The following is a 23,625-nucleotide window of genomic DNA, read 5'->3' on the forward strand; positions in this document are numbered from 1 at the left end:
TAATTCCAGGCGGAGCAACGTGCTCAGAGCTAGCCCCCCTGACTAAACCCCAACCATGCACCATCACCTCCCTCCCCAGCCCCAAACACCTCCCAGTGAATCTGTTCTCTGCTCTTCCCACAGGCAACCTTCAAGGGCTGGATGGACATCATGTACGCTGCCGTGGACTCCCGTGAGGTGAGCACAAGAGCAGGGATGTCACAACCAGCACCAAGAGCTCATCCCCTTGGATCGGTTCCCCTGCTGCACAGCCTCAGAAAGGGCAGCCGGTTTGTCCCTGTGCCACCCATGCCATTGCCACCTGCATCCCAGCTGCAGCCTGGCCCCACATCAGGCTCCCGCCCCACATCAGGCTCCCACCCCCCAGGATACATCCAGGGCTGAGTGAACCCCTCTTGGCTTCAGCTTCGTAGTCCACAATCCCTGCTCTGCCCTCCCCAATCCAGAGGGCTCCTCCTTCACCCTGCTGCCAGGTGATGCTCTCTATGTCCCCCTGGCAGTGTTCAAGGCCAGGCTGGATGGGGCTTGGAGCACCCTGGTTTAGTGCGAAGTGTCCCTGCCCATGGCAGGGGTTGGAACAAAATGAAGCAGGTTGAAGTTTCATGCAGGGGCTGTTTCTATTGTGATCCATCCCAAAAGCATCCCCCTCCACCACCACCACCTTGTGTGGACACTGCTGTGATTGGGAAGCAGGGGGACTCCTGCCCTCCTCTGCCAAGCAAACCTGCCCATGGGGCTCAGCCCCACACACCCACAGACCCCAACGCATTTGTTTCATTGCCTGTTGTTAGCATCAGAAGCAGCCCCGGCTGCAGGTGCTGGTGTTCTGCAGAGGAGCCACTTCCAGCACCCTCCCAGAATAGCTCTGGGCTCCCCTCGCCCCTGGGGCAGAGCTGCTCTGGGTGAAAATCTGCTGTTTTCTGCCAAGAGGGCTCCTTGAAGAGGGGCAGCCGCGTGTGGCCCCTTGGGATGCTCCAGTGCAGAGCAGGACTAAGTGATGCTCCTCGAGATGAGGAGTGTTTGCTGCGGCTCCAGGCTGCACCAGCCCTCCTATGCGAGGTGGGGTGAATTCAACCACTTTCCCTTTCCCCTCTTGACTTATTTCATCCTTTGGAAAGCTGGCTTTGGGGAGAAGCACAGGTTTGTTTATTGATACTGCTGCACCTGGGCATCCCTTCCTATTCCCCAGCCCATGCAGTAGGACTGGAGATCTGCACATCCTTGTCCACCAGCCAGTGCCGTGCAGATGGCCCTTCCCATGGCTGCTCTCACAGGGACTCATAGAATTGTTTGGGTTGGAAAAGGCCTTTAAGACCACTCAACCCACACAGCATTTGCCAAACATGTTGGAGCAGCCACCCCATGGCTCTGTTCAGGTACTGTGACCCCTGGCTTGCTGGCCTGGGGACATGCTTTTGGAGAGGGTTAGCCTCATAGTCACATTTCCTATCTCTCCTGGGCAGATTGAAGAGCAGCCAGTGTACGAGATCAACCTCTACATGTACATCTACTTCGTCATCTTCATCATCTTTGGCGCCTTCTTCACCCTGAACCTCTTCATCGGCGTCATCATCGACAACTTCAACCAGCAGAAGAAAAAGATAAGTATTTCCTGCAGCCACTGTTGCTTTGAGTGCTGGGGCAGGATGGAGGGAACCAGCAGGATCCTGAGGTGAGGGGACCATGGCTCTTACCTGTTAGTGGCTTCCTGCACAGGAACACACCTGGACAAACAGCACCAGGGTTGGTGGCCTGGCCACAGCATTTATGGAGGGCTTCAGTTATGGATGCAGAGGGAGGAGGCCAGGGGAGCTGTGTCCTCTCTTCCCTGTGCCACAGCAGGCACCACCTGATGCCTGTGCTGCCCCTTCCTATCCCATGACCCTTTCTCATCACTTTTCCATGCATCAAGGAGTGACTCAGCTTCTCCTCTCAAGCAAGCAGCACAGGACTAATACCCTGGGCTGGTGGAGAGGGGAGGCAGGAGGAGGGTGGGTAACACAGAGCACATTGTGCTGCATGAGGTCTGAATCCCACCAAGATGCAGCAGGATCCAGCCTGCAAAGCAGGGCTGAGCCCCACCAGCCCCCCCAAGGGGTGCCCCACTTGCTGTAGTGAGCTGGGAAGCAGCATTTCCCCTCTGCAGGAGGAGATCGTGGTGCCAGGGTGAGCACCCATGGGTGCTGTGAGCTAGGGGAAGCAGTGTAGGGAAGGGCAGGCAGGGAGGAAGCAGGTTCCACTGAGTGAGAGCAGCGAGCGGTGCCTGGTGGAGCCTGGCTGGAGATGCTTGGTGGGAAGAAGTGTGGTCAGAGATGGTTGGTGGGAAGAGGCGAGTTCCCAGGACTAACAGCAGCGATTCCCTTTATACTTTGGAGGCAAAGACATCTTCATGACAGAAGAGCAGAAGAAATACTACAACGCCATGAAGAAGCTGGGCTCCAAGAAACCCCAGAAGCCCATCCCCAGGCCAGCGGTACGTGGGGTTAATCAGCCCAGAACAGAGCTGGGGGGGAGCACTCTCCCAAAGGGAATGAGAGGGCTCCAGAGAAGACCATTTGCAGGGAAAGGAGCCAAGTCCTGGCTCCCCATTGCTACTCCTCAGACAGGACCTTGCTTAGAACTGGGGCTTCAGGAGAGGTTTACATCAGGCAACCTCCTTTGGGTCTCCTCCTCAGCCCTGGGTGTGCTGGCAAAGGCAAGGGGGGATCCCTTTTGCAAGGATTAGGGTTTTCATCCAGCTCAGCTCCCAGCTCCTCTCCCAAGGGGAGCTGAGACAGGGAAAGCTCAACTTTCAGCACTCCTACAGGGAACACTGCTCCCTGTGTTAAGCTGTGACTTGAGTTTGGTTTTGATCAGCTGCTCAAGTGAGGCCTTTTCCATGTGTTGATTCTTGCCCTGATGCATTGCTGTGGCTATAATTAGAAAGCAACCTTCCCTTCTGCTTGTGCTTCCTGGCTGTGGTGTCACCAGATAGGCTTCGTCCTGCTGAGTGCTGGGTACCTTCCTCCTATAGCTTTTGGGGCTGTGACCTGTGTATTGGCCACAAACCTGATGTGTCCTATGCTGTTTTAAATACAGATCCTCCTTCTCTTTCTGTTGTGCCTTTTGTTTTGTGTGTGTTTGTCCCATGTGCCCACCTCACCTCTGGTTCTCCACCATCACCCACATGGTCCGTATGGCAGAACAAGTTTCAAGGGATGGCGTACACCCTTGTAACCAAGCAAGTGTTTGACATAGTCATCATGATCCTGATCTGTCTTAACATGGTGACCATGATGGTTGAAACAGATGATCAAAGCGAACTCAAAACGTCTGTTCTCTACAAGATAAACCTGGTCTTCATCGTCATCTTCACCGGAGAGTGTGTGCTCAAAATGTTCGCCTTGCGCCACTACTTCTTCACCATCGGCTGGAACATCTTTGACTTTGTGGTCGTCATCCTCTCCATCCTAGGTGAGTCCTCCTGGTTCCACCAGTTCCTCAAGGCTCCCACTGGATAATGACGAGTGGAAATGGCCTGGCTGATCCTCAGCCACCCACTGACACTGGTCACCCCCTTACACCCACCCTGCGAGCAGGGCCAAGCCAACAGGACCCTGAGACAAGATGTGAGGCCAATCCATGTCACCAGGCTGGATGAGGGGCTGGGAGGGTGTCCCACTCTTCCTTGGTGCTGGGATCCCCTTGACTCCATGTTGCCTGCTGGAATGGAGCAGCAGCTTTTAACCTTTGGGTCTGTGCTCAGAGTTTGGCTTTTAACCTGTTCCCTTTGCCACCAGAGGAGCAGAGCTGTGTGCCATCAGGGGTGGCCTCATCTGCTTGTATCTGCCCAACTCTGGCAGGAGTGAGGTAGCTCCACCTCACCTCTCGATGCTGGCTGCAGAGCACGGCAAACTCACGTCTTCTTCATCCCTTCACAGGTATCGTCCTCTCAGACATCATAGAGAAGTATTTCGTGTCACCCACTCTCTTCAGGGTCATCAGGCTGGCGAGGATTGGCCGCGTCCTCCGGCTGATCCGAGGGGCAAAAGGCATCCGGACTCTCCTCTTTGCTCTGATGATGTCCCTGCCTGCCCTGTTCAACATCGGCCTCCTGCTTTTCCTTGTCATGTTCATCTACTCCATCTTCGGGATGTCCAACTTCGCTTATGTGAAGAAGGAGGCGGGGATCGATGACATCTTCAACTTTGAGACTTTTGGAAACAGCATCATCTGCCTCTTCCAGATCACCACGTCAGCAGGATGGGACGGCCTCCTCAGCCCCATCCTCAACAGCGGCCCCCCTGACTGCGACCCCGACCTGGAAAACCCTGGCAGTTCAGTGAAAGGGGACTGTGGCAATCCGTCCATCGGCATCTTCTTCTTCTGCAGCTACATCATCATCTCCTTCCTCATCGTGGTGAACATGTACATCGCCATCATCCTGGAGAACTTCAGCGTGGCCACGGAGGAGAGCAGTGAACCCCTCTGTGAAGATGATTTTGAAATGTTCTATGAAATCTGGGAGAAGTTTGACCCTGATGCCACCCAGTTCATTGCGTACAGCACCTTGTCTGACTTTGTGGACACCTTACAGGAGCCACTCAGAATTCCCAAGCCCAACAAGATCAAGCTAGTCACCATGGACCTACCAATGGTTGCTGGGGACAAAATCCACTGTCTGGATATCCTCTTTGCCCTAACTAAGGAAGTGCTGGGAGACTCGGGAGAGATGGATGCCTTGAAGGCCACCATGGAGGAGAAGTTCATGGCCGCAAACCCCTCGAAGGTTTCCTATGAACCCATCACCACCACTCTGAAGAGGAAGCACGAGGAAGTCTGTGCTACGAAAATCCAGCGGGCTTTCCGGAGGTACCTCCTGAGGCGCTCGGTGAAGCAGGCATCCTACATGTACAGGCACAGCAAGGATGAAGATGCCTTGACCGAGGATGCACCCGAGAAGGAGGGGCTGATCGCCACCAAAATGCACGAGATGTATGGGAACAGTGGGGCAGACGTGGAGGCAGCTCCTGCCTTCAGTCTGGAGCCCATTCCCGGCTCAGAGACGCAAGGTGCTCCCGAAGAAGCAAAAGCATGGGATAAGGAACGTGTTGTGAAAGAGTCGCTGGTGTAACAGAGAGAGGCTTCCGTCCCTCGCCCAGCCTCAAGAGGCTCTGTTTGTATCTCCTCCTCCAGAGCTCTCCCATGTACAGATCACTAGATCTTAGAGACTGAGCTGAGTTCAGATGTTTCAAGAAGCCACCTTAGCTCTCGGAGCAGGGCCTCGCACTGCTCTGGGCTTTCCAGCTCACTGCACTTGCAACCAGTTCAATGTTCTTCGATGAGAGTGACGTGTGCAATCTCTTGTTGGTGAAAGGGAAACAGTTGAGTTTGGAAATGATCTCAGCGTGGTAACGATGGTTTTCAGACACAAACAAGTGAGGATGGCTCTCCTTTGACTTCATGTGATTATTTATTGATGTTATTTCACAATCAGGATGTTTTCTTGGACATTATCCTTCCAAAGAGCAGCCGAGCGGCCGGTGAAAGATGAGCCAAGTGAAATAATATTAAGAATAATTACAGAAAAGACAAGGTTTTGTGAACAAAAAATCTCCAATGTCTTAAAGTAGCACCTTTCTTTTGGATATTTGAATAAGCTTGATGGATTATTTCTTTTGTTATATACAGAGAAAGTGCAATTATGTCTTAAAGATTTGTTTGCATAGCCAAAACAGAGCATCTGCAGGTATGTTCTCAGGGTTAACTATCAGGTTTTAAAGGTCTCTGAATATGCATTGAAATCCTAAATCACTCGGGTCTCTACAGTACGAATGTAAACAGTGTTTATAGTCATGCTTCCTCCTTGTTTTCCCCTTTCATCCAGGTTTTGTGGTGGCAAAGCCATGGACAAAGGTAGGGCTTGGAAAACCTGCTCCAAGAACCCCAGTCCCCGTAACAAAACCCTCTGGGGTTGCTTCAAGCCCCATAGCAGGAGGAAATATCCCACTGGAGCGCTCTTGGTTAGTGCTAATTAACAAGACATCCCCAGGGAATGGAGAAGGTGCTTGAATGGTCCTGGCAAGGAGCTGCTTCAATGGGATCCCTTAAATCCCACCGAGCACCAGGGGCCTTCATGCGCTGAATGCTCCCACCAGGGTGTAAATCCCCCAGTACCCGGGCACAGCATCCTTCACGTGGCTGGGGCTCCAGAGGGGACCCAGGGGCACGTGCTGGGCTCTGTGCAGAGGGGCCAGGCAGGTCCTCACCAGCAGAGGAGCTTTTTCCCCAAGCGAAAGGGTTTTGCTGCTCTTCAGTTCATCTCTGGACCTTTTCCTGCCTCCAAAAGGGGAAAGAAACCCTCTTGAGATCAAAACCAACATGAACCAAAACCTCTTCCAGACAAAACAAGGGCTGCTTCTTAAAGCCAAAGGGTCTGTCTTTTTCTGTCATTGTAGAATGAGTTTTGCTCGGGCTGCTTTGGCGCTGAGCCTTTTCGGATGCCCCATGTTCAGGCTGGCCAGGAGCGGTGCTGAGCTTGCTTTGCATCCATGTGCTGTTGGCTGGGTGGCAGAGCCGGGGTTGCTCTGTTCATCTCATAGTGTTGTTATTCCATTTCCATGTTGCATAGGGTGATGCTCCCTGGAATAGGAGCCTGAGCTGCTTTAGATGGTGTTTGCATGGGAAGCATCCATGGCACAGCGGTTTCCAGCCCGGATTGTGGCTCACAATCAATGCTGCTTGTACGTTTGTGTTGTCAGTGATGGGAAAAATGCCCAAGAGCAGGATTTGTGTGAGATAAAGCCTTTTTCTTTGTACATTTCTTAAAATAAACAACTGTAAATGGTCTATTATTACAATACAAACTGCACTGGTGTGTGTTAGAGGGGGAATGTCCCCTTCCCTTTGCTCCAGGGCAGACAAAAGGAGCCCCTGGGCATGGCCTTGGCTGCCATCCTGAGCAGGATCTGGTGGTCCCATCCTGCACAGAAAGCCTCCCACCGGGGCAGACACCAGAGTTGGTTCAAAGCCAGGCTGGACAGGGCTTGGAGCAACCTGGTCTGATTGAAGGAGTCCCTGCCCTCGCTCTAGCCCCCACAGGAGATGCTGCTTCAGGCTCAGCCAAGGAGAGAGGTGGGTTTGGAAGAGGTGAGGACTCCCTGAGGTGCCCCATGCCAGGCTCTGTGGGGCCAAACCTGCCCCACGACCACACAGGAGCAGCTCATCACCATGGGGAGAAGGCGGTTTCTGTGTCAATGTGCAGCTGGAGCAGGATGTGCCCCAGGACCCGCTGACGTCCCCAGGGCCATGGCCTGGCCTCGCTGCTGTGTTCTTGTCCTGCCTGGAACAGCTCGTCCGGGGCTGGCATCATTCGAGTGAGAGCATCGTGGTACCAGGGCTGGAGGGAGGAGGGGGCACTGCTCACTGTCCCTGTCCTCTGGCGGAGGGGGAAAGGACAGCACTGAAACCGGAGCCCTGATGAATAGGAATGGGCTGGGGAAGGGTGCAGCTGCCTGGCAGCAGCTCTGTGCTGCCCACAGGGCTTGATCTGGCCATGGGCTGTGTGCTGGTGGCCCTGAGGAAGGACACAGGGCCATCCCTGTGAGACCACCAGGTCCCCTACCACTGAGTACTGCAAGGAGAGACCAAGGCTGCCTGGACCAGGTCTCGGTCTAAGGGCACCAAGGAGCCTGCAGGCTGTGCAGGGGTAACCTGGCTGTCACTGTCACTGCAAACCCTCTTTAGTTTGTCCCAGGCATTCCTGTCACAGCTCCCATCTCCTGCTGGGGCTTGATGCAACCCCCCAGTGCCTCTGGGCACGGAGCATCCCTTGCTGCTTTTGCCTTGCAGGTTGTCACAGGAGGCTGTGCTGCTCCAGCAGGACCAGGGGTGATGGCAGCAGAGCCCATGCACAGCACCACCTAGGAGCTCTGCCAGGAGGCACCTCTCCCATCATCTCTTTCCCTCCTGGGACCAGCCTTTCTCTAGAACCCTTTCTGTCTCCTGGCTTCACGTCCCCCTGCGCACCAGGTGAGGCTGGGGCTGGCTCCCAGCAGCTCTGATAGCTCAGAGCTGGCAAAAACCCCACCAGAAGCACAGCAGCAGCAGCAGCGCTGGGGGGGGCCCAGGCAGGGAGCTGGGCTCTGGGGACCAGCGCTGCCGGGAGGAGGAGCCGAGGGTGTTTTTCCCAGGCAGGCACAGTTCAGTGCTCACAGCACGGAGGGGAACCGTGTTCCTGGGGCAGAGCTCACCTTGGGCTGTCACCCCCCGCTTCCCCAGGGACTGCCCATCTCCGAAGGGTCCCGGTTGTGGCAAACAGGGTACGGGGAAGGAGCAGGCACGGCTGGGACCCAGGGAGGGGGCACCTCATTTTGGCCACCCCTCTCCAACCCCAGATTTCACCCTTCCCTGCAAGGACAAATACAGGGATGGGAAGTGGGACACTGATCACACTGATCCCCACAACGAGCACAAGCATTCCCTCTTCCCACCTCATTCCTGCTCCAAATGGGCCAGTATCAACCCCTGCCCATCACCTGCAGCACTGAATGCCCCAGGGGGATCTCCCCTTGCCATGGAGCTGGGGTGCAACTCTGGGGTCACCCCCATCCTCTACCCCGCAGGGATGTGGCAGTGCAATGGTCACATCCCGCTTCCCGGGCCCATCCCCTGTGCTCAGCCCAGGTTTTGCACCACCGAGTGCTTTGCAGATGGGCTCCTCTCCAGTTCTGGTCCAGACCCAACCCAGTCGTGGCCGCCTTCATGGCAAGCACAGCCCAGGGACACGAGGCTGGACGGTGCCCAGGGCGCAGGCCCCGGTGGCCCCAGTGTCTGTGTCACATTCAAAACCATCCCCAAGGGGAAAGTCCCCATTGAGGAGCATTTACATGAGCAGGAAAGGGGCTGTCTCGTGTAGCAGCAGCTTTACCATTTTTAGGTACAGAGGCCGAGCCGGCCGGACCGGGTCCACAGGAGCAAGAGCCAGGGCTGGATGTGTCCCTGCTGTTGGCAGTGGGAGATGGCTGATGTCTGCAGCAGGCTCTGGGTGCTCCAGCTGAACCTCTGGGCGATGGCTCTGCTCACAGGTAGGTGCTCGACACAGCGGCTGTGCATGCACCCGCGATGCACCGGCGCCGTCCCTTGCTCGGTGCAAGGAGGGCTTCACCCAGCTCTGCTCGACATGCACTGAACTTGGGCTCTGGGGGCTGCTTCCCGCTGGGTGCAGGGATGGGACCCTTGGGGCAGCCACTTGGCTTTGGCTGGAGCCCGGCCCGAGCTGTGGTTGCAGCTGGCAGGAAAGAGGAAGGGTTCTGGGGTGGTTTTCACCACTCCTTGCTCTCAGGTCAGCACATCGCTGAGGCCACGGCAAACCCCATCCCTTTGCAACATGGGAGTGAAGGAGAAATGGGAGGAAAAAGGTTTTTTGGGCTGATCTGCAGGCCCTGTGTGAACATCCCTGTGCAGTTCCCCTTTGCATCCCATGCATAGATTGGAATCCCAGGGTTTCATCCTGGCTCTCATGTTGGCTTTGAGGGAGGACAGGGGAAGCTCAGCCCACCCATGGCTGCAATGGGGACCATAGAACCACGACCTGGTTTGGGTTGAAGGGACATTAACGCTCATCCTGCTCCATCCCCATCCCCATCCCATGGACAGGACCTTCCAGGCGCTGAGGGGTGGGAGCGTTCTCAGGAGGAGGGACCAGCCTGGTCTGCACTTGGAGACCCCACGGCGAGCAAGAGCCGGTGTTGGGCTGGCAGCAGCACTGCAGGCGGCAGGGACGTGCACCCGGCACAGCCCGGACGAGGAGCATCTCCCAGCTCAGAAAGAGACGAAATGGGGCTGGGGGGGGCAGTTTCCCTGCAGGGGTGCGGGTGCTGGAGGTGACCAGCACGGACCTGGAAGAGGTCCCTGTGGGGGGCTGCTGCCTGGGGACTGGAGGCGGCAGCAGGGTGGGAAGGCTTGGGGCAAAGGCATCGAATCTTCCTTCTCCTTCCTTCTCCCTTCCCTCCCCTCCACCCAGGGCCGGTCCAGCCTCCCCCCCAGCAGGGTTTGGCCAGCCGTGGTCTCAGGGATGGAGCTGGGCACTGAAGCGCTGCAGTAAACAGGGCTGGTGCTTCCTGCACAGCTGCAGCAAGAGGAACCGAGGCACAGGGGCGCTGGGGCTGTGGCAGGGGCACCCATGGGTGCTGGGGTGTCCCCGCCTCGCCCCATTTCCTGCACTGCATTGCAGGCCCCACAGCTCCATCCAGACTCATCCCGGGGGGGGTGCATGGCGCCAGGGGGAAAGGACCCCCCTCAGACGTCCCAGGGCTGCAAGGACAGGGAAGTCCCAGCAGGGAAAACGTTTCTGCTGTAAATAAAGAGGTGTGAGTCTGTGGGGGGGGGGGTGCCAGGCATGGGGACGTTAACAGCAAAGGCAGGTTTCACTGGGATGTCAACCGGAAAGCAGCTTAGTTAGAGATGCAGGATACGGGGTGGAAATAGAAGGGTTTGTACCCAATTCTGCGCTGCCCGGTGCCCTGGGTTGATGGTCCCAAGCACTCCATGCAGCATGGAGTGGGAATGAAGGGCCATGGTACATGCCATCCCATGTGGGACACCTGCACGGGCTTGTCCTGTGTGGGCTCCTGGCCTCTATCTCAGAGCCCATCTCCTGTTTTGCAGGTGGGATCTCAGCAGACAACAGCACCTGGAACAGCCCAGGTAACCATCCCCACGTGTCCCTCCCATTCCCACTGGATGCCAGGAAGGGGTGGGAGATGTCCCTTCTCCGTCGCAGAGGCAGTTCCCAGGCTGCAGGCTCCTCGGTGCCATCCCCCAGCCCTGCTCCCTCTGCAGAGCCACATCAGCTCTGTCCTCCCACGTCTCGTCCCTGTGCTCTCAGAGCGCGCTGTGTGAGCAGGCACTGCAGCCATCACACAGTGTTGGTGTCGTTGCCACCCGCGGGGGGGTCAGCACAAACTCTGCAAGCCCAAATACCAGATAAACCCACAAACCAGCAAAATCACAAGTGCTCGCATCACCAGAGCCAAGCTCTGTTGAAAGCAGCGTAATCCATAGCAGTGAGAAGCTGTTGAGCTGGGAGATGCTGGGGGCGTCTCATGGGAGCAAGATGCCCCCCAGGGGCAGGGGCCCTGCTCTCCATGACCCCCTTGCCCCCGGCAGACAGCGGGTGCATCACGGTGAGGCAGTACCCACGCTTTGTGGGGGCCAAGAGGAACACCCCCATCCAGTTCATCTGCTACTTCGAGGAGCCCCACAGCATCCAGTGGTACAAGCTGGCGGAGGGCAGCGACGACTTCCAGGAGCTGAGCACCAGCACCCCCCGCTACAGCATCCAGACAACAGAGAACTTCACCAGCTTCACCATCTCCAGCACCACCTACGAGGACAACGGCATCTACGTCTGTGACAGGAAGAACCTCACAGCGCAGCAGCGGCCGCACGACTGCGGGACACAGCTCAAGGTCCTGAGTGAGTGGGAGCTCCCCATCCTCTGCACCCCAAGCCATGCTCCTTCTCCTTCTCTCCCCCTTTCCCCCTCCATGGCGAGGGGTGGGTCCTGCCCGAGGTGTCTCACCCCAGAGCTGGTCCCTGATGGCGGTTTGCAATGTTCTGGTCTGTCCCAGTGGGGAGAGCTGGTCACCCCTGTCCCCCATCTGACACTTGGAGGTGGAGCTTGGAGCTATCCCTGTGCTGTCGCTCCCAGGTCACAGCAACATCCGGCAGGTGCAGAGCAGGAACACCCTGAAGGACGCCATCATCATCATCCAGTCCATCCTGCTTGTCGTCTTCATCAGCGTCCCCATACTCCTCTTCCTCAATAAAGTAAGCAGCAGCATCTCCAGCAGTGGGGATGTCCCCACAGTGCTCACAGCAGTGTCCTGCATCCCGGGCAGGATGCTGCTATGGACAGGGGTGAGCAGGGCTGGGTTTGGGGTGCTCCATGGGAGCGTGGCTACCTCAAGCGGGAAAACAAGCATCTAAACCAGTGTGGGACTGTGGGGGTTTGCCTGTGGAAGTGGGGGGACGAGGCTGGGGACAGGGGATGGGGGACCCTGGTGGGTGCTGACACCCAACCTGTGACTCTCGTCCCCACAGGGCGAAGGCAAGGAAAGCCTGGAGGAGGACCACACCTACGAGGTAATGCTGCATTCATTAGAGAAGCACCTCTGCAATATCAGCCTGAGCCCTGAGAGAGCCTCGTGCCTTTGCTGGTGCCTGATGGGCACCACCAGCCCCTGCAGGGCACATCAGGACATTTTCCTTCCCAACGCCTGTTGCACATCAGCTGTAAAGAGCTGCTCATAAAACCAAGGCATGCTCTGAGCGCATCCAGCATCTACCCCCATCCCCTCTCAGAAGCTGCCCCAGCCTCTGGGGGAACACCCTGGACATGGGTCCCAAAGGGCTCACAAACCACGTAGCCGAGGCCCTCAGTGCCATGGGTTAATGGTGGCCTTGGCAGTGCTGGGGAATGGCTGGGCTGGATGAGCTGAGAGGTCTTTTCCAGCCTGGTTGATGCCATGGTTCCATGCACTGTGGGTGAAGCCATGGCCCCCTGCCACGTCTCAGCCCCTCTCTTGCTGCAGGGCCTGGAGGTGGAGCAGATGGCCACCTACGAGGACATCACCCCCTTCCGGGACGTGAAGGCCAAGTGGACAGTTGGGGAGCACCCAGGACAAGAGTGAGGGGTCCTGCACCCAGCGCCAGCATCCACAGGGACTGGCCCCAGCTCCTGCCCTGGACCACAGCTCTGATGGGTGCCTGGATCCCAGGCTGTGGTCCCTGGTTACAAACCACCTCCGGCATCCCTGCACAGAGCCCAGGCCCTGCTACACCCCTAAAGCCCCTGTAGAAATTAGGAGCCCCCTGCAACCCCCCCAGTACCAACCTGGCCCCAAGCCCCGGCAGACCCACACCAGCACCGAGCTCCTGCATGGGCAATGCCACGCAAGCCCCACGGTGGGTGGGGGTCTCCTCCAGCCCCACCACCCCTGGGAAGGGAAGGATAGGACCAGCCATGGTCACTGTGTGCTGCAAGGACCCTCCTGGCTTGTGAAACCAGACTGCAGCCCTGGCAGAGGAGCCAAGGTGAGCAGCCCCATGTGGATGATGGAAGAGGATTTGGGGCCACCTTTCCAGCCATGGCTGTGCCCAGCAGCTGTCGGAGGGGGAGGATCCTCCAACCCCACCTCATTCTCCCCAAAGACTACAGGAAAAGGTGGGGATGCAGCTCTCAAGAGCTGGTCCGTGGCACGAAGATGTCCCCGCACTGAGGGACCCGTGCGACCTCAGAACCGATGGGACAGACGTGCACTGTGGGACACAACTGCTCAACTGCTTCCTGAGTCCTAATAAAGGTCATGGGTAAATTCCCATCCTGCTCCCTCCCGCCGTGCCCAGTCTGTGCCTGTCCCACAGCCCTGGTGCCAGTGTCAGTGCCCTGGGAATAAGGAGCAGCTTCCCGTGGGTCCAGTTCAGCTGGAACCCAAACCTCACCCCTGAGGGCCCTGAGCGCAGGCTGGGAGGCAGAGCCAAGAGCAGCCATAGACTTCTCCACACCCCAAAAGGTGAAAAGCTGCTTCACTTGCTCAGATGCTGCTGGTGATGCTCAAGGTAAGTGTCGTGGTTTAAACCCAGCCACACAGCTTGTTCACTCACTCCCAGTGAGCGGTGCTGGGCTGGAGGACATGGGACCACCCTGAAGACAACTGAGGGTTTTTTCTGTCCCAGAGAAGAAAAGGGGCTTGGAAAAGCACAGAGTGTCACACTGCTTTATGAGATGCTGCTTCGGGCCACAAATGAAACACTAAAGCATGCCGAGCTGGTATCCAAGAGCTGCTGATGCAACTGTAGTTGTGCCAGTAGCCTGTGCGTGCCCAGCCCAGCACTTCCCAGTGGCACTACTTTCTCCACAGCACTTCTGCCTCATTTAATGCCCAGAGAAGACTGGGAACAAACTGAGCCTCAGGGGCACCGGACAGGCTCAACCATCCTGGTTGCATTGTGGATCATTGCTTGGCTGCAACCCTGGCCACGGCAGGGGTTGGAACTGGAGGAGCTTTAAGGTCCCTTCCAGCTCAAACCAGGCTGGGATTCTGTGATTTAGCACCATGCTTGTACTGAGAGAGCAGCAGGGCAGCAAGTGAGGGGCAGGACTCGGGTCCCTGGTGCTGCACCAATGCAGCGGCAGCAGTAGAGCATCATCCTGCAGAGGCAGCTGAGGCGGTGCTGGGCTGGGGTACCTGCTGCCCTGCTCTCCTCTGACAAATATTGCCATATTTAAACAGGATCTGGAGGAGAAAAACACCCCCAGATGTTGCTGCTATTGGGTGACGGACACCTGATAGCTGCAGGACCCACTGTTCCCTCTGCACCACGGACTGACATTTACCCTGCGACAGCACCACGTCTCCAGTGAGCAAACACCCGGGGGCTTCTTGGAACAGGCCACGCTCTCCTGGCATGTTTATTAACCAGCTCTTGCACCCTCTGCCCCAGTGATGCTGCTGCCTCCGGGAAACTGGAGCCGTGCTGGGGGCACAGGAAACCCAGGGCCTGGGGGAGCCACATCACCACCGTGACCAGGGAACCATCCCTGAGCCTAGGGCAAAGGCCTGAAACAGCCTGGCTTGAGAGGCAATTGGTGCCTTTTGCAGGGGAAAAATCCTTTAAGCCGCCCCTGGAGCTGCCCGTCCCAGGTTTGATCAGACGCAGGGATAGGTGTGCACTGACCTCTCCTCTTGCCTGTGTCCCCTTCCCCATCTCTCCACCTCCTTCCCACACCAGCCCCCTGCTCAATCCAGAGATATTTCATGTTTGCATCTCAGACAAGAGCAGGAGGATGCTCATAACGAGGTCCAGCTGAGGACAAGAAACCTCCCAGAGCTCTGGCAGCTGGATCTGCAGCAGGCAGGCTGGAAGCTGGCTCTGACAGCAGTTTACCACCCCCATGGCAAACCAGGTCACCAAAATGATTCACTGAACCTTTAGTTTTGGTAGAAATGGAAAGAAATGACTTGGCAGGAACAGGATTCACCTCACTGATAACATCCATCCCTGCTCACTATGTGGGGGAAAAGGTCCCACCTGATTCAAGTCACATCTCCCAAAGTGGCCCACCAGCCCTGCCAAGGCTGCAGTGGCAGGCAGGGAAACCGGGCGGACACAGCAAGGTCCCCCGTGTGAAAGCACTGATGTAATTTTGCGATGGGTCTTCCTGTGATGAAGAAACCTTTATTTGTAATAAACAATGGAATATGGCAAAATCATACCCAGGCAAACAACCTCCCCAACCTTTCCATCTCTGTATAAATGACTGTGATTAGGGAGCACCATTGCGAACACTTGTGCATTTATGCACACAGAAGATGCAGATATGTTGTTGTGGTCATGACACACATATACATTTTAAACAGACCCCTGCTATATAAGGGATGGCTCAATAGTGGCCTTCGTCAGCCTACATGAAAGGAGGAAACCTTGACTGCCAAGCAGCACCTGAGCAACGAACCGGGCAGCAATGGCTCCAGGTACTTTATTTCAGTTCTGAAGACCTCAGAGCAGCTCCAGTGCCTAAAGGGGCTCCAGGAAACCTGGAGAGGGGCTTGGGACAAGGGCCTGTAGGGACAGGCCAAGGGGAATGGCTTGAACCTGCCCGAGGGGAGACTGAGCTGAGCTCTTAGGCACAAGCTCTTCCCTGTGAGGGTGCTGAGGCGCTGGCACAGGGTGCCCAGAGAAGCTGTGGCTGCCCCATCCCTGGATGAGGGGAGATGATGAGGAAGATGATGATGAGGATGATGGCACTGTGCTTGTGCTATACACACTCAGTGCCAGCCTTAAATGAAAATGTGGCAACTTATAAATCAACGAGAAAGGATACTTTTCCCCACAGTGCCACTTTAATCCATTAATTAACTCAGGTAGTCTTTGGCCTAAACTGGACCAGGAGAGGGTGGAGAACATGAAGAACAAGGTCAAGATGCAGTTATAACAGTTATCATTAAGATAAGCGTTGGCAGGACTATTAAAACTCATACTCAGAGCTCAAAGTGGGGATCAGGGTAACGACTGATGTGTGCATCCAAGTCCTACAGGCTCCAGGGCATTTGTCTGAGGAACTCTGGGGTCTTTGCAGGCACAGATGGACACTTGTGTGAGTGGATGGCACAGGCTGAAAACCTTTAGGGCAGCATGGGCAGAAGAGGCTGGGGCTCCATCACCGAGGGCCAGCCTGCTCCTCAGCACAGTCACTAAAGGGCTGCTAACACCCCAGCTCTCTGCTTTGCTGCAGGGTCCTGGCTGTCTCCTCTCTTCCTTGCTGTGATCACTCTGGGACTGCAGTGGCCACAGGAAGCTGCCACCTTCCCGGCCATGCCCCTTTCCAACCTGTTTGCCAACGCTGTGCTGAGGGCTCAGCACCTTCACCTCCTGGCTGCTGAGACGTACAAAGAGTTCGTAAGTTCTGTGGCCTCCGGGCACCTCCTCCACTTTAGCTTGGTGGTTCCAGGACTCCTCCTAGAGCCAGAGACTTTTCAACCATCAGCTCTTGATGAGAAGAAAGGGTCTCAATAGGATAGGACAGGCTCTGTCTCCACCTCTGATCCTGCACAGCCTCCTCCTTAGGGCCATCAGCCCCATGTCCAGAGCTGCTGCACAGGCTGAGGTCTCTCAAAGAGACCCTGAAGCAGTGGGAGGTGGCACAGATGCTTTGCAGGACTTTCTGTGTCAGTCACCTTTGGCCCTGGGTGAGTCTGAGAGCTTAAAACTATGCAGTTCCTGCTGCTGCCAGGAGCAAGAGCTGCCCTTGGGGGTGATGTGATGAGGAAGTGTGAGTGTGAGGAAAACCTTTAGGTCCAGTAGCTATTGGGCCAGCACAGAAACTCCTGCTCCCTACCTGCCACCCCTGTACAGAGACACCTCTCCTTTCCTCCTTGCAAAGAGTAACTGCGAGCTGTCCTGAACAGAGCCTGGGCAAGTGCCTCTTGTCTTCAACCAGCCCAGAGGCAACAGAGCTGGGTGTGTTTGGATGTCTCCGCAGGAACGCACCTATATCCCAGAGGACCAAAGACACGCCAACAAAAACTCCCAGGCAGCATTTTGTTACTCAGAAACCATCCCTGCTCCCACGGGGAAGGACGATGCTCAGCAGAAATCGGTGAGTTCTCCTCCCCAGGGCAAGGCCAGGCCTGTGTGAGGAGCTCAGCTCTGCCTCAGCCCAGGGACAGAGGGTTTCCATCTGGGAGCACTTCAGTGCTTCATGCCTCCTCTCCCTGTTTCACTGTTTAAACCCTGCATGAAGCAGGAAAGGCTCCTGTGGGTTATGCGTAAATCACATTCCCACCCCAAGAATGAGGAGCAAGCCGTTGTCTGCACAGGACATGTCCGGGTGGTGCTCCTCAGCTTGCAAGTTTCCCTGCATCTGCTGCAGGAGCAGTGGCACATCCCTGGCTCACCTCCGGGCTGCCTCAGGGGACTCAGGGAGCTCCCAAACTCTTCAGCTTTGAGCCTTTCTTTCCTTAATTCCAGGACATGGAGCTGCTTCGGTTCTCACTGGTTCTCATCCAGTCCTGGCTGAGCCCAGTGCAATACCTAAGCAAGGTGTTCACCAACAACCTGGTTTTTGGCACCTCAGACCGAGTGTATGAAAAACTAAAGGACCTGGAAGAAGGGATCCAAGCTCTGATGAGGGTAAGTCACAGCATGGAGCATGACTACAGAATAACAAAGACCTCCCAGACACAGAGCACACACCTCCCCCTGTGAACACCAGTGGCACCCTTTGGACTTCATTTACCTTACAATGATGAGATCATGACATCCTACTGCATTCAGTTCATCACTGGGAAGTACAAGAAACCACAAATGAAAGGATAATAGCACTGCTGTTGCCGTTCAGATAGCGGTACAGATCACAACAGGCCAGACCCACTCTTTCCAAACCCAGCACCAAAGAATTAGCGTTTGCTTAAATCTGATGGACAGCCAGCAACAAAAAGTTTGCTGCATCTCCAGGCAAAATGCTCCAAAATGGAGTGAATTCTGCATTTAGACTTGGGACACTGTATAAACAACCTGTACCGGCCTGTACAGGTGGAAGTCCATGCTCTTTCACAGCATGGATACAGCACCCAGATTACAGAGACCTGGCAAGTGATGTTCTTTAAGGGTCACTCTTCACTTTTGCCTTGTTGTTTTAAGTGAAATTGCTTATTATTGCTCAGTTACACTTGCTCTACAGCTAAGTTACCTGCCAGTGCACGGACCTAGAGCTCCAAAACCTGTATCTGTGAGGAATGAGGCTGGGCAATTACTCAGCACCTTCTAGCATCTAAATAGCTCTGAGAGTCAGGTCCTGAGAGCAAAGAGAGATCTCCTGTCCTGGCATTCAGCTGGAGTAAGTGGGTGTATGTCTGAGTATCACTTCCAGGTTTTGCTCTCCATTTGACATGTGCTTGGTCATTGGGAAAGCGTACACAAACCAGACAAATAACCACACTTCATCCCTTTATAACACCATTTACTTAACCAAAGGCATCTGTTTCCTGTGTCAGAGGTGTGCAAAGCAGGGCAGGAGAGGCAGATCTCTCACCTCTGGGTGCACGTGGCTGGGATCTGGGTTCGAGCTTTGTTCACTAGGAAAGTGGGAAAAAAGAGAATTATTTGCCTGGTTCCCCATCTCCTTGGCAAGAGTAATCACAGAGAGACCTGCAGCGCTCCCCTTAAGATCCCAAAAGGCACATTCTGTTCTCCCTGCAGCCTTGTGCCCAGCTCCCTTCTCCCTACCAGCAATTTGTATAGCATCCCCCCGCACAACTGCCCTGCCTGTAAGCACGTAAAAGTATGTCTGAAATATGATGAGGGGGGCGGGGGGGAGGTCCCAATCTCCTGTAAAAGCCGAGCCGGAGCCTCACCCATGGGTCCCTTGGAGAACGCTGATGCCCTGGCACCTCTCCATCCTCCCGCAGGAGCTGGAGGACCGGAGCCCGCGGGGTCCCCAGATCCTCAAACCCACCTACGACAAGTTCGACATCCACCTCCGCACCGAGGACGCGCTGCTGAAGAACTACGGCTTGCTGTCCTGCTTCAAGAAGGACCTGCACAAGGTGGAGACCTACCTGAAGGTGATGAAGTGCCGGCGCTACGGGGAGGGGAATTGCCCCATCTGAGCGCGGGGTCGGCTCCGCCCTGCTCCTGCCCCTCGCTGGCCGCGGCTGCCCTGCTCCCTGTAAAGATAAGCGGAGAATAAACGCTTCTGCCGACGCGAGTCTGGTCAATGGGGGGATGCGGGCCCGAGCTGCCGCAGGGGCAGCGCTGAGGGGGCTTGGACAGGGCAGGTCTGGTGCCGGGGCTGCGCTCGCAGGGCCCCGCTTGGCGGAGCTGGTGGAGCTCCGGGCGCCCGCCGGGAGCGCGCAGACGCTGCTGGTCTGGGGGCTGGAGGTGAGGAGAGCGCTCGGAGCGGGGCCGGGTCCTCCCCGCAGCGTCCATCAGGGCCCCCTCTGCGCTGGGGGGATGCTGCCAGCGTGTTCCCCACCCCTCGCTTTTAGGTTTCTGGGGGGTTGTTCGTATTTCAGTGCTCCCGAGGCATTCGCCATCGCGCTGTCCTTTGTGCCCCCCCCCCCCCCCCCCCGTGCCACAGCAGAACTACACAGATCCCAGTGTAAGGTGGAGCAAGGCCCCATCATCTGCCAGCAAAATATTGCACTCTGCTCAGGAAAAGCGTTCCCACCCAAAGGATGGTGGAGAGCAAAGGGGGTCCGGGATGAGGGTGAATGGGGGGCAGGAAGCCTCATGTCCAACTTGGCTCTGCCCCCAGTGCGGAGGCTGGAGGATATTGGAGAAAAGGGCAGAGATCCAGAAAAGTTGAGCTTATTGTTGTGGGGAGATGCACAGCTTCAGTGGTTGTTCCAGGGTTTATTCCTGTTACACAGTACTGAAACCTTCCCTCATTTTCTAGGTAACTGGGCCTTGTGAGCAGTCTCCTGTGGCTCAGCTCTTCGGGCACCCAGAGAGATTTCAAAAGCCCTTTTTTTCTCTCTTTCTTTTCCTCAGCATTCCCTGTTCTCAGCGTTTTCCAGGTTCGGGCCGCTCTACTCAGTGCGAGCGCACAGGAACGCAGCCGTGGCAGGGCCTGGCTATTGCGCTGTTATCAAGTTCTATTCAGCTGGAGATGCCAGCAGAGCCCAGCACGCGTGCAACGGGCAAAGCTGTTTCAGAAGTCCCCCTTGAAGGTAAGCAGAACACACAAGTGAAACCTGCAGGACTTGCACCTCCAGCAGCAGGGTGGAATCACATGGAACACTCAGTGGTGTCAGTGATGCTTCCCGTGCAAAAGGTTTACTGACTTGTGGCTGGGTGCTCCCACCATGGAGATTCCACCACCCCCCCACCCCCCCCCCCCCCGGCTCCCAGGTAGCATTCAAACAGTAAAATGGCAGCATCCCTCCTCTGGCATAATCTTCAGCGCCTGTTTTTGGGTAACAGATACTTGACACTTGTGATAAGAATGTTTCACGATCACCCTCACCTTTACTGAGAGGGTGCTGAGGCGCTGGCACAGAGTGCTCAGAGGAGCTGTGGCTGCCCCATCCCTGGCAGTGTTCAAGTTGGACACAGGGGCTTGGAGCAAGCTGCTCCAGTGGAAGGGGTCCCTGCCTATGGCAGGGCTTGGAGGTGGAAGAGCTTTAAGGTCCCTTCCAACCCAAACCAGGCTGGGATTCTTTGTGGTCAAGAACTAGGTTACTTTCGGATGTTTCTCCCAGAGCAATCAGTGGTATCATAGTGGGAACCTTACAGCAGAGCCTGGCTAAGCAGGATTCTTCTTTCCTGCACAGGTTTGTGTTTGCACCAAGCAGAAGGGGTTTCAGCAAAAAGTCCTCGCTCTCAGCAGCAACAAGTGCCAGGAGTTGGCCACCCACTACCTTGGCTTTAACGGCTGGTCCAGTCACATCATCACAGTAAGGAGCCCTTTATATTCACCCATCATCCTTCCCCTCCTCCTCTTCTCAATTACACTGGTTGGTGGAATGAGAAGAATTGTCCTCAAATCAGGAATAAGAGACAGTTACAGGAGCTGTATTTCAGACCACCAATGGGGTATTTTGAAAGCATGGGGAGAGAAGGCAGTTGCCTTGGCTTCTGCTCTGCTTCCATGCACAGCTTCTGCCTTGGACTCCCATGCTGTGCAGAGGTGTGTAGTATACAGGCATAGCCCTAAGTGTTCCTAATATCCCCTCTAATCTAATCCAAATGAATTCTCTGTGGGCTTCCCAACAGCTGCAGAATGTATCTGGCTTTGGTGGAGAGAATGAGGACCTGGGAAGGACATTACCTGTGAAATACCTGTGTGTGTGGAGGTGACGCTGCCCGAACACGGGGTGCACACCAGGGGAGTCACCCTGGCCGAGGCAGACGTAGAGAACAGTGCAGGTATGCTCTGGGTGCAGCTGGAAGTCTCTCTCAGCAGCCATCACAGGCACTGAGCAATCTTGCCTGTGCAGTTTGTGGGTCTGAATTCAGTGGGAGGCAAGGGTCTGAGCTGCTGTGCTATGCAGCAAGGGATCTTGAACATGCCTCTTCCCTCCCTGACTCACACTGGCATCACTTTCCTATGCTCTGTTCTCTCCCTTTTGCCTGCAGTGTTATCATTCCTCATCAGAGCCACTTTTGTGCCTGTGTCTGTGCTGCCTCCTGCCCTGGGCAGGCTCCTGGCACAGGCCTGAAGGCTCATGTGCTGTCATGGCCTGGCACATGAAACCCCTGTGAGGGTGCTGCTGGCGACTCCCAAACCATAACCAGCTTTCTTACCAGATCGTGAAGCTGGTTAGCAAAATGTAGCTGGTGTGCTTCCTATGCAGAGCATCATTAATATCAATACCGTGCTGCTTGTTGTGTTCAGATTCTCTCAAGTTGCTCACAGCAACAAGAAGAGTTCAGAAACTTGCAGCTGGGAGAGCTTTGGCTAGTGCCTTTCAGAAGATATTCCTCATTGTCTTAGGTAAGGCTTAGGTTTGTATTAAACACTGGGGTGGTTTTGCTGATAACTTTCATGATATTGATACAAATCTGTTTTCTCTGCACTTCTCTTGGGATTCATTGAGACTTGGGGGGGTCTCGAGCAGAATGAAGCCTGTGTGTGGTCTGTAATGATTTAACAGAGTGGTTCCACCCTATGAGCTGTGTGAGCAAGAGGAAGGTCCACAAGAGGTCAGGTTTTTTGATGATAGTCACTGAAATTCCAAATTCCAAGGGTGTAAATGCTGTCAGGGAGAGCTCTTGAACGGTACATGTGCATGCCACATAAGGATATGAGGAAGTTCTGCTTCCAGGGGTGACGTGAACTGAACTGCAGCACTTTGCACATTCCTGTCCCAGTTCCAAGCCAGCCAGGTGCCAGCAAAGGTCTGTGCCCTACGGCTGTGTTCAGTGATGCTTCTTTGGGGCTACTGTCTCCTTTGAGTCTCTAATTGTAGGAGCTGGATTTGAACCTGCCCAGGAACTGCTAGTCCTGCTTCCTCTGGGTTCCACGTGCTGTGCTCTCTGAGCTTTTAGATGATGCCTGTTTATGTGGTATCCGAGTACTTCACTCTTTTATGCTTATCATGACAGATCCTCATGGGATCGGATCAGTGCCACTGTCCTCATTCCACAGACTTTCATTTGCCAGGTTCCTCCCCTGGCTTCATTAAGGTGTTCATGTGAAAGGTGGGTTTCTGGGTTCAGATGTTTTGCAGTGCTTCCTGCCCTCTGATCCATCACATGAACAGGGACTGACAGTGTGCTCCATCTCTCCATGGGTTTCTGCTTCCTCAGTTTCAGTTTCCACTGCATTTAGTAAGAGCCATTTGGTTTGCTGTGAAGAAGGAGAAAGGCCAGAGGAAGCAGCACAGTGGTTCAGACCAGCCGCTCTCTCTGAAAGCCACTGTGAAGCAGAATTATCCCATCTGGAGTTTCAGGCTGGTTTCTTGGCATTACACACGGTAGTAACTCACTGTGGCTCTGCTGCTGGTTCTGTTTCATGGGATGGAATGGGAAAGTGGCCGTGGAGTACAGTTCCTCCCAGGAACTGTAAGCACAGACTGCTTAACAGGAGAGGAGCAGAAGGGGCTTGTGCAGGTGGGAACAGGGGGTGTTCAGCTTTTGTGCAGGGCCTGTACGTTACCTCTGGGGACTGGAGATGGAGCTGTTGACTGTTACAACTGCCGCCATCCCCCTGTGCAGCAATCACCTCCACTTAAATCCCAGGATCTAATTACATCTTGGAGTCGTACAGCACCTTAAGGATTTAAAACTCCTTTGTGCACTGTGGAGAAATGCAGGTGTATTTTAAATGCTAGAGGGAAGCGAGAAGCACACTCTGTACAGCCCCTTCTATCTGACTGACCTCTTTTAAACCCCCAGAGAGCTGACCTAACACGTGCTGACCGCAAGAGAAGTGAGCAGGGAAGTCAAACAGAAAGCCTGCTGCTTCTCAGAGCTCTGCTTTGGCACAAGAGCCATCCCTCAGCTCCCCTGCTGTCTCACTTCCCTTGGGATGGGGTGTGGGAGGGGATTCTACATGCTCTCTCCACAAGGCACCTTCCGACCTGACAGGGAGAGGAGCAGACGGGAATTCAGGACTTGCTTGAGGGGGGAGCTGCT

The 23,625-nt window shown here is 55.4% G+C and overlaps 4 protein-coding genes and 1 long non-coding RNA gene across 8 annotated transcripts in view; 4 read left to right on the top strand and 1 right to left on the bottom strand.

Annotated features, from left to right (window-relative positions):
• Window positions 1-5,403, top strand: part of SCN4A (sodium voltage-gated channel alpha subunit 4) — a 32,071-nt gene extending 26,668 nt beyond the window's left edge. For both annotated transcript variants that reach the window (XM_061343251.1, XM_061343250.1), the window contains 5 exons: window positions 124-177; window positions 1,464-1,601; window positions 2,369-2,473; window positions 3,183-3,453; window positions 3,921-5,403. In XM_061343251.1, coding sequence (XP_061199235.1) covers window positions 124-177; window positions 1,464-1,601; window positions 2,369-2,473; window positions 3,183-3,453; window positions 3,921-5,113 — 1,761 coding nt within the window. In that variant the 3' untranslated portion in view covers window positions 5,114-5,403. The remainder of the gene's footprint in view (window positions 1-123; window positions 178-1,463; window positions 1,602-2,368; window positions 2,474-3,182; window positions 3,454-3,920) is intronic.
• Window positions 5,404-8,883: 3,480 nt separating this feature from the next.
• On the top strand, window positions 8,884-12,983 carry CD79B (CD79b molecule). The gene is made up of 6 exons (XM_061343096.1): window positions 8,884-9,065; window positions 10,648-10,686; window positions 11,149-11,457; window positions 11,693-11,811; window positions 12,085-12,126; window positions 12,576-12,983. The coding sequence occupies exons 1-6, from the start codon at window positions 8,972-8,974 to the stop codon at window positions 12,672-12,674; spliced, it is 702 nt and encodes a 233-aa protein (XP_061199080.1). The 5' UTR covers window positions 8,884-8,971; the 3' UTR covers window positions 12,675-12,983.
• A 2,147-nt stretch (window positions 12,984-15,130) lies between these two features.
• Window positions 15,131-20,339, top strand: GH1 (growth hormone 1). Of its 2 annotated transcripts, XM_061343123.1 has the most exons (6): window positions 15,131-15,518; window positions 16,280-16,443; window positions 17,027-17,143; window positions 17,515-17,676; window positions 18,954-19,109; window positions 20,038-20,339. In XM_061343123.1, exons 1-6 carry the CDS (start codon window positions 15,509-15,511, stop codon window positions 20,212-20,214), a joined length of 786 nt encoding a protein of 261 aa, XP_061199107.1. In that variant the 5' UTR covers window positions 15,131-15,508; the 3' UTR covers window positions 20,215-20,339. The 2 variants fall into 2 exon arrangements, with proteins under 2 accessions (XP_061199107.1, XP_061199108.1); XM_061343124.1 differs by lacking the exon at window positions 20,038-20,339 and having other exon boundaries at window positions 18,954-19,220.
• On the bottom strand, window positions 16,292-19,226 carry LOC133206851 (uncharacterized). 2 transcript variants are annotated; one of them, XR_009723890.1, is made up of 4 exons: window positions 19,104-19,226; window positions 17,740-17,827; window positions 17,035-17,174; window positions 16,292-16,420 (listed from the first exon to the last, which is right to left on the bottom strand). It is a non-coding gene; the product is annotated as an uncharacterized LOC133206851 (long non-coding RNA). The 2 variants fall into 2 exon arrangements; XR_009723891.1 differs by lacking the exon at window positions 16,292-16,420 and having other exon boundaries at window positions 17,138-17,277.
• Window positions 20,340-20,351: 12 nt separating the features above from the next.
• On the top strand, window positions 20,352-22,020 carry LOC133206905 (RAD52 motif-containing protein 1-like). The gene is given in 5 exon segments (XM_061343223.1): window positions 20,352-20,397; window positions 20,800-20,942; window positions 21,262-21,331; window positions 21,334-21,414; window positions 21,884-22,020. Coding segments are annotated over 5 exon segments (450 nt in total). The 3' UTR covers window positions 21,994-22,020.
• Window positions 22,021-23,625: the final 1,605 nt, after the last annotated feature.

The sequence above is a fragment of the Neopsephotus bourkii genome, unplaced genomic scaffold (genome assembly GCF_033783945.1).
Source record: "Neopsephotus bourkii isolate Nb327-2 ecotype Australia unplaced genomic scaffold, CSIRO-AGI_Nbou_v1 NB_1821, whole genome shotgun sequence".
NCBI classification, from domain to species: domain Eukaryota; kingdom Metazoa; phylum Chordata; class Aves; order Psittaciformes; family Psittacidae; genus Neopsephotus; species Neopsephotus bourkii.

Bases quoted from the DNA above. Each gene is read 5' to 3' on its own strand.
- GH1 (XM_061343123.1), top strand. The intron at 16,444-17,026 runs GTAAGTTCTGTG...ATGTCTCCGCAG, and splicing joins CTGAGACGTACAAAGAGTTC to GAACGCACCTATATCCCAGA. The intron at 19,110-20,037 runs GTGATGAAGTGC...TCTTTTCCTCAG, and splicing joins AGGTGGAGACCTACCTGAAG to CATTCCCTGTTCTCAGCGTT.
- CD79B (XM_061343096.1), top strand. From the start codon at position 8,972: ATGTGTCCCTGCTGTTGGCAGTGGGAGATGGCTGATGTCTGCAGCAGG. The intron at 11,458-11,692 runs GTGAGTGGGAGC...TGTCGCTCCCAG, and splicing joins GACACAGCTCAAGGTCCTGA to GTCACAGCAACATCCGGCAG. The intron at 12,127-12,575 runs GTAATGCTGCAT...CTCTTGCTGCAG, and splicing joins AGGAGGACCACACCTACGAG to GGCCTGGAGGTGGAGCAGAT.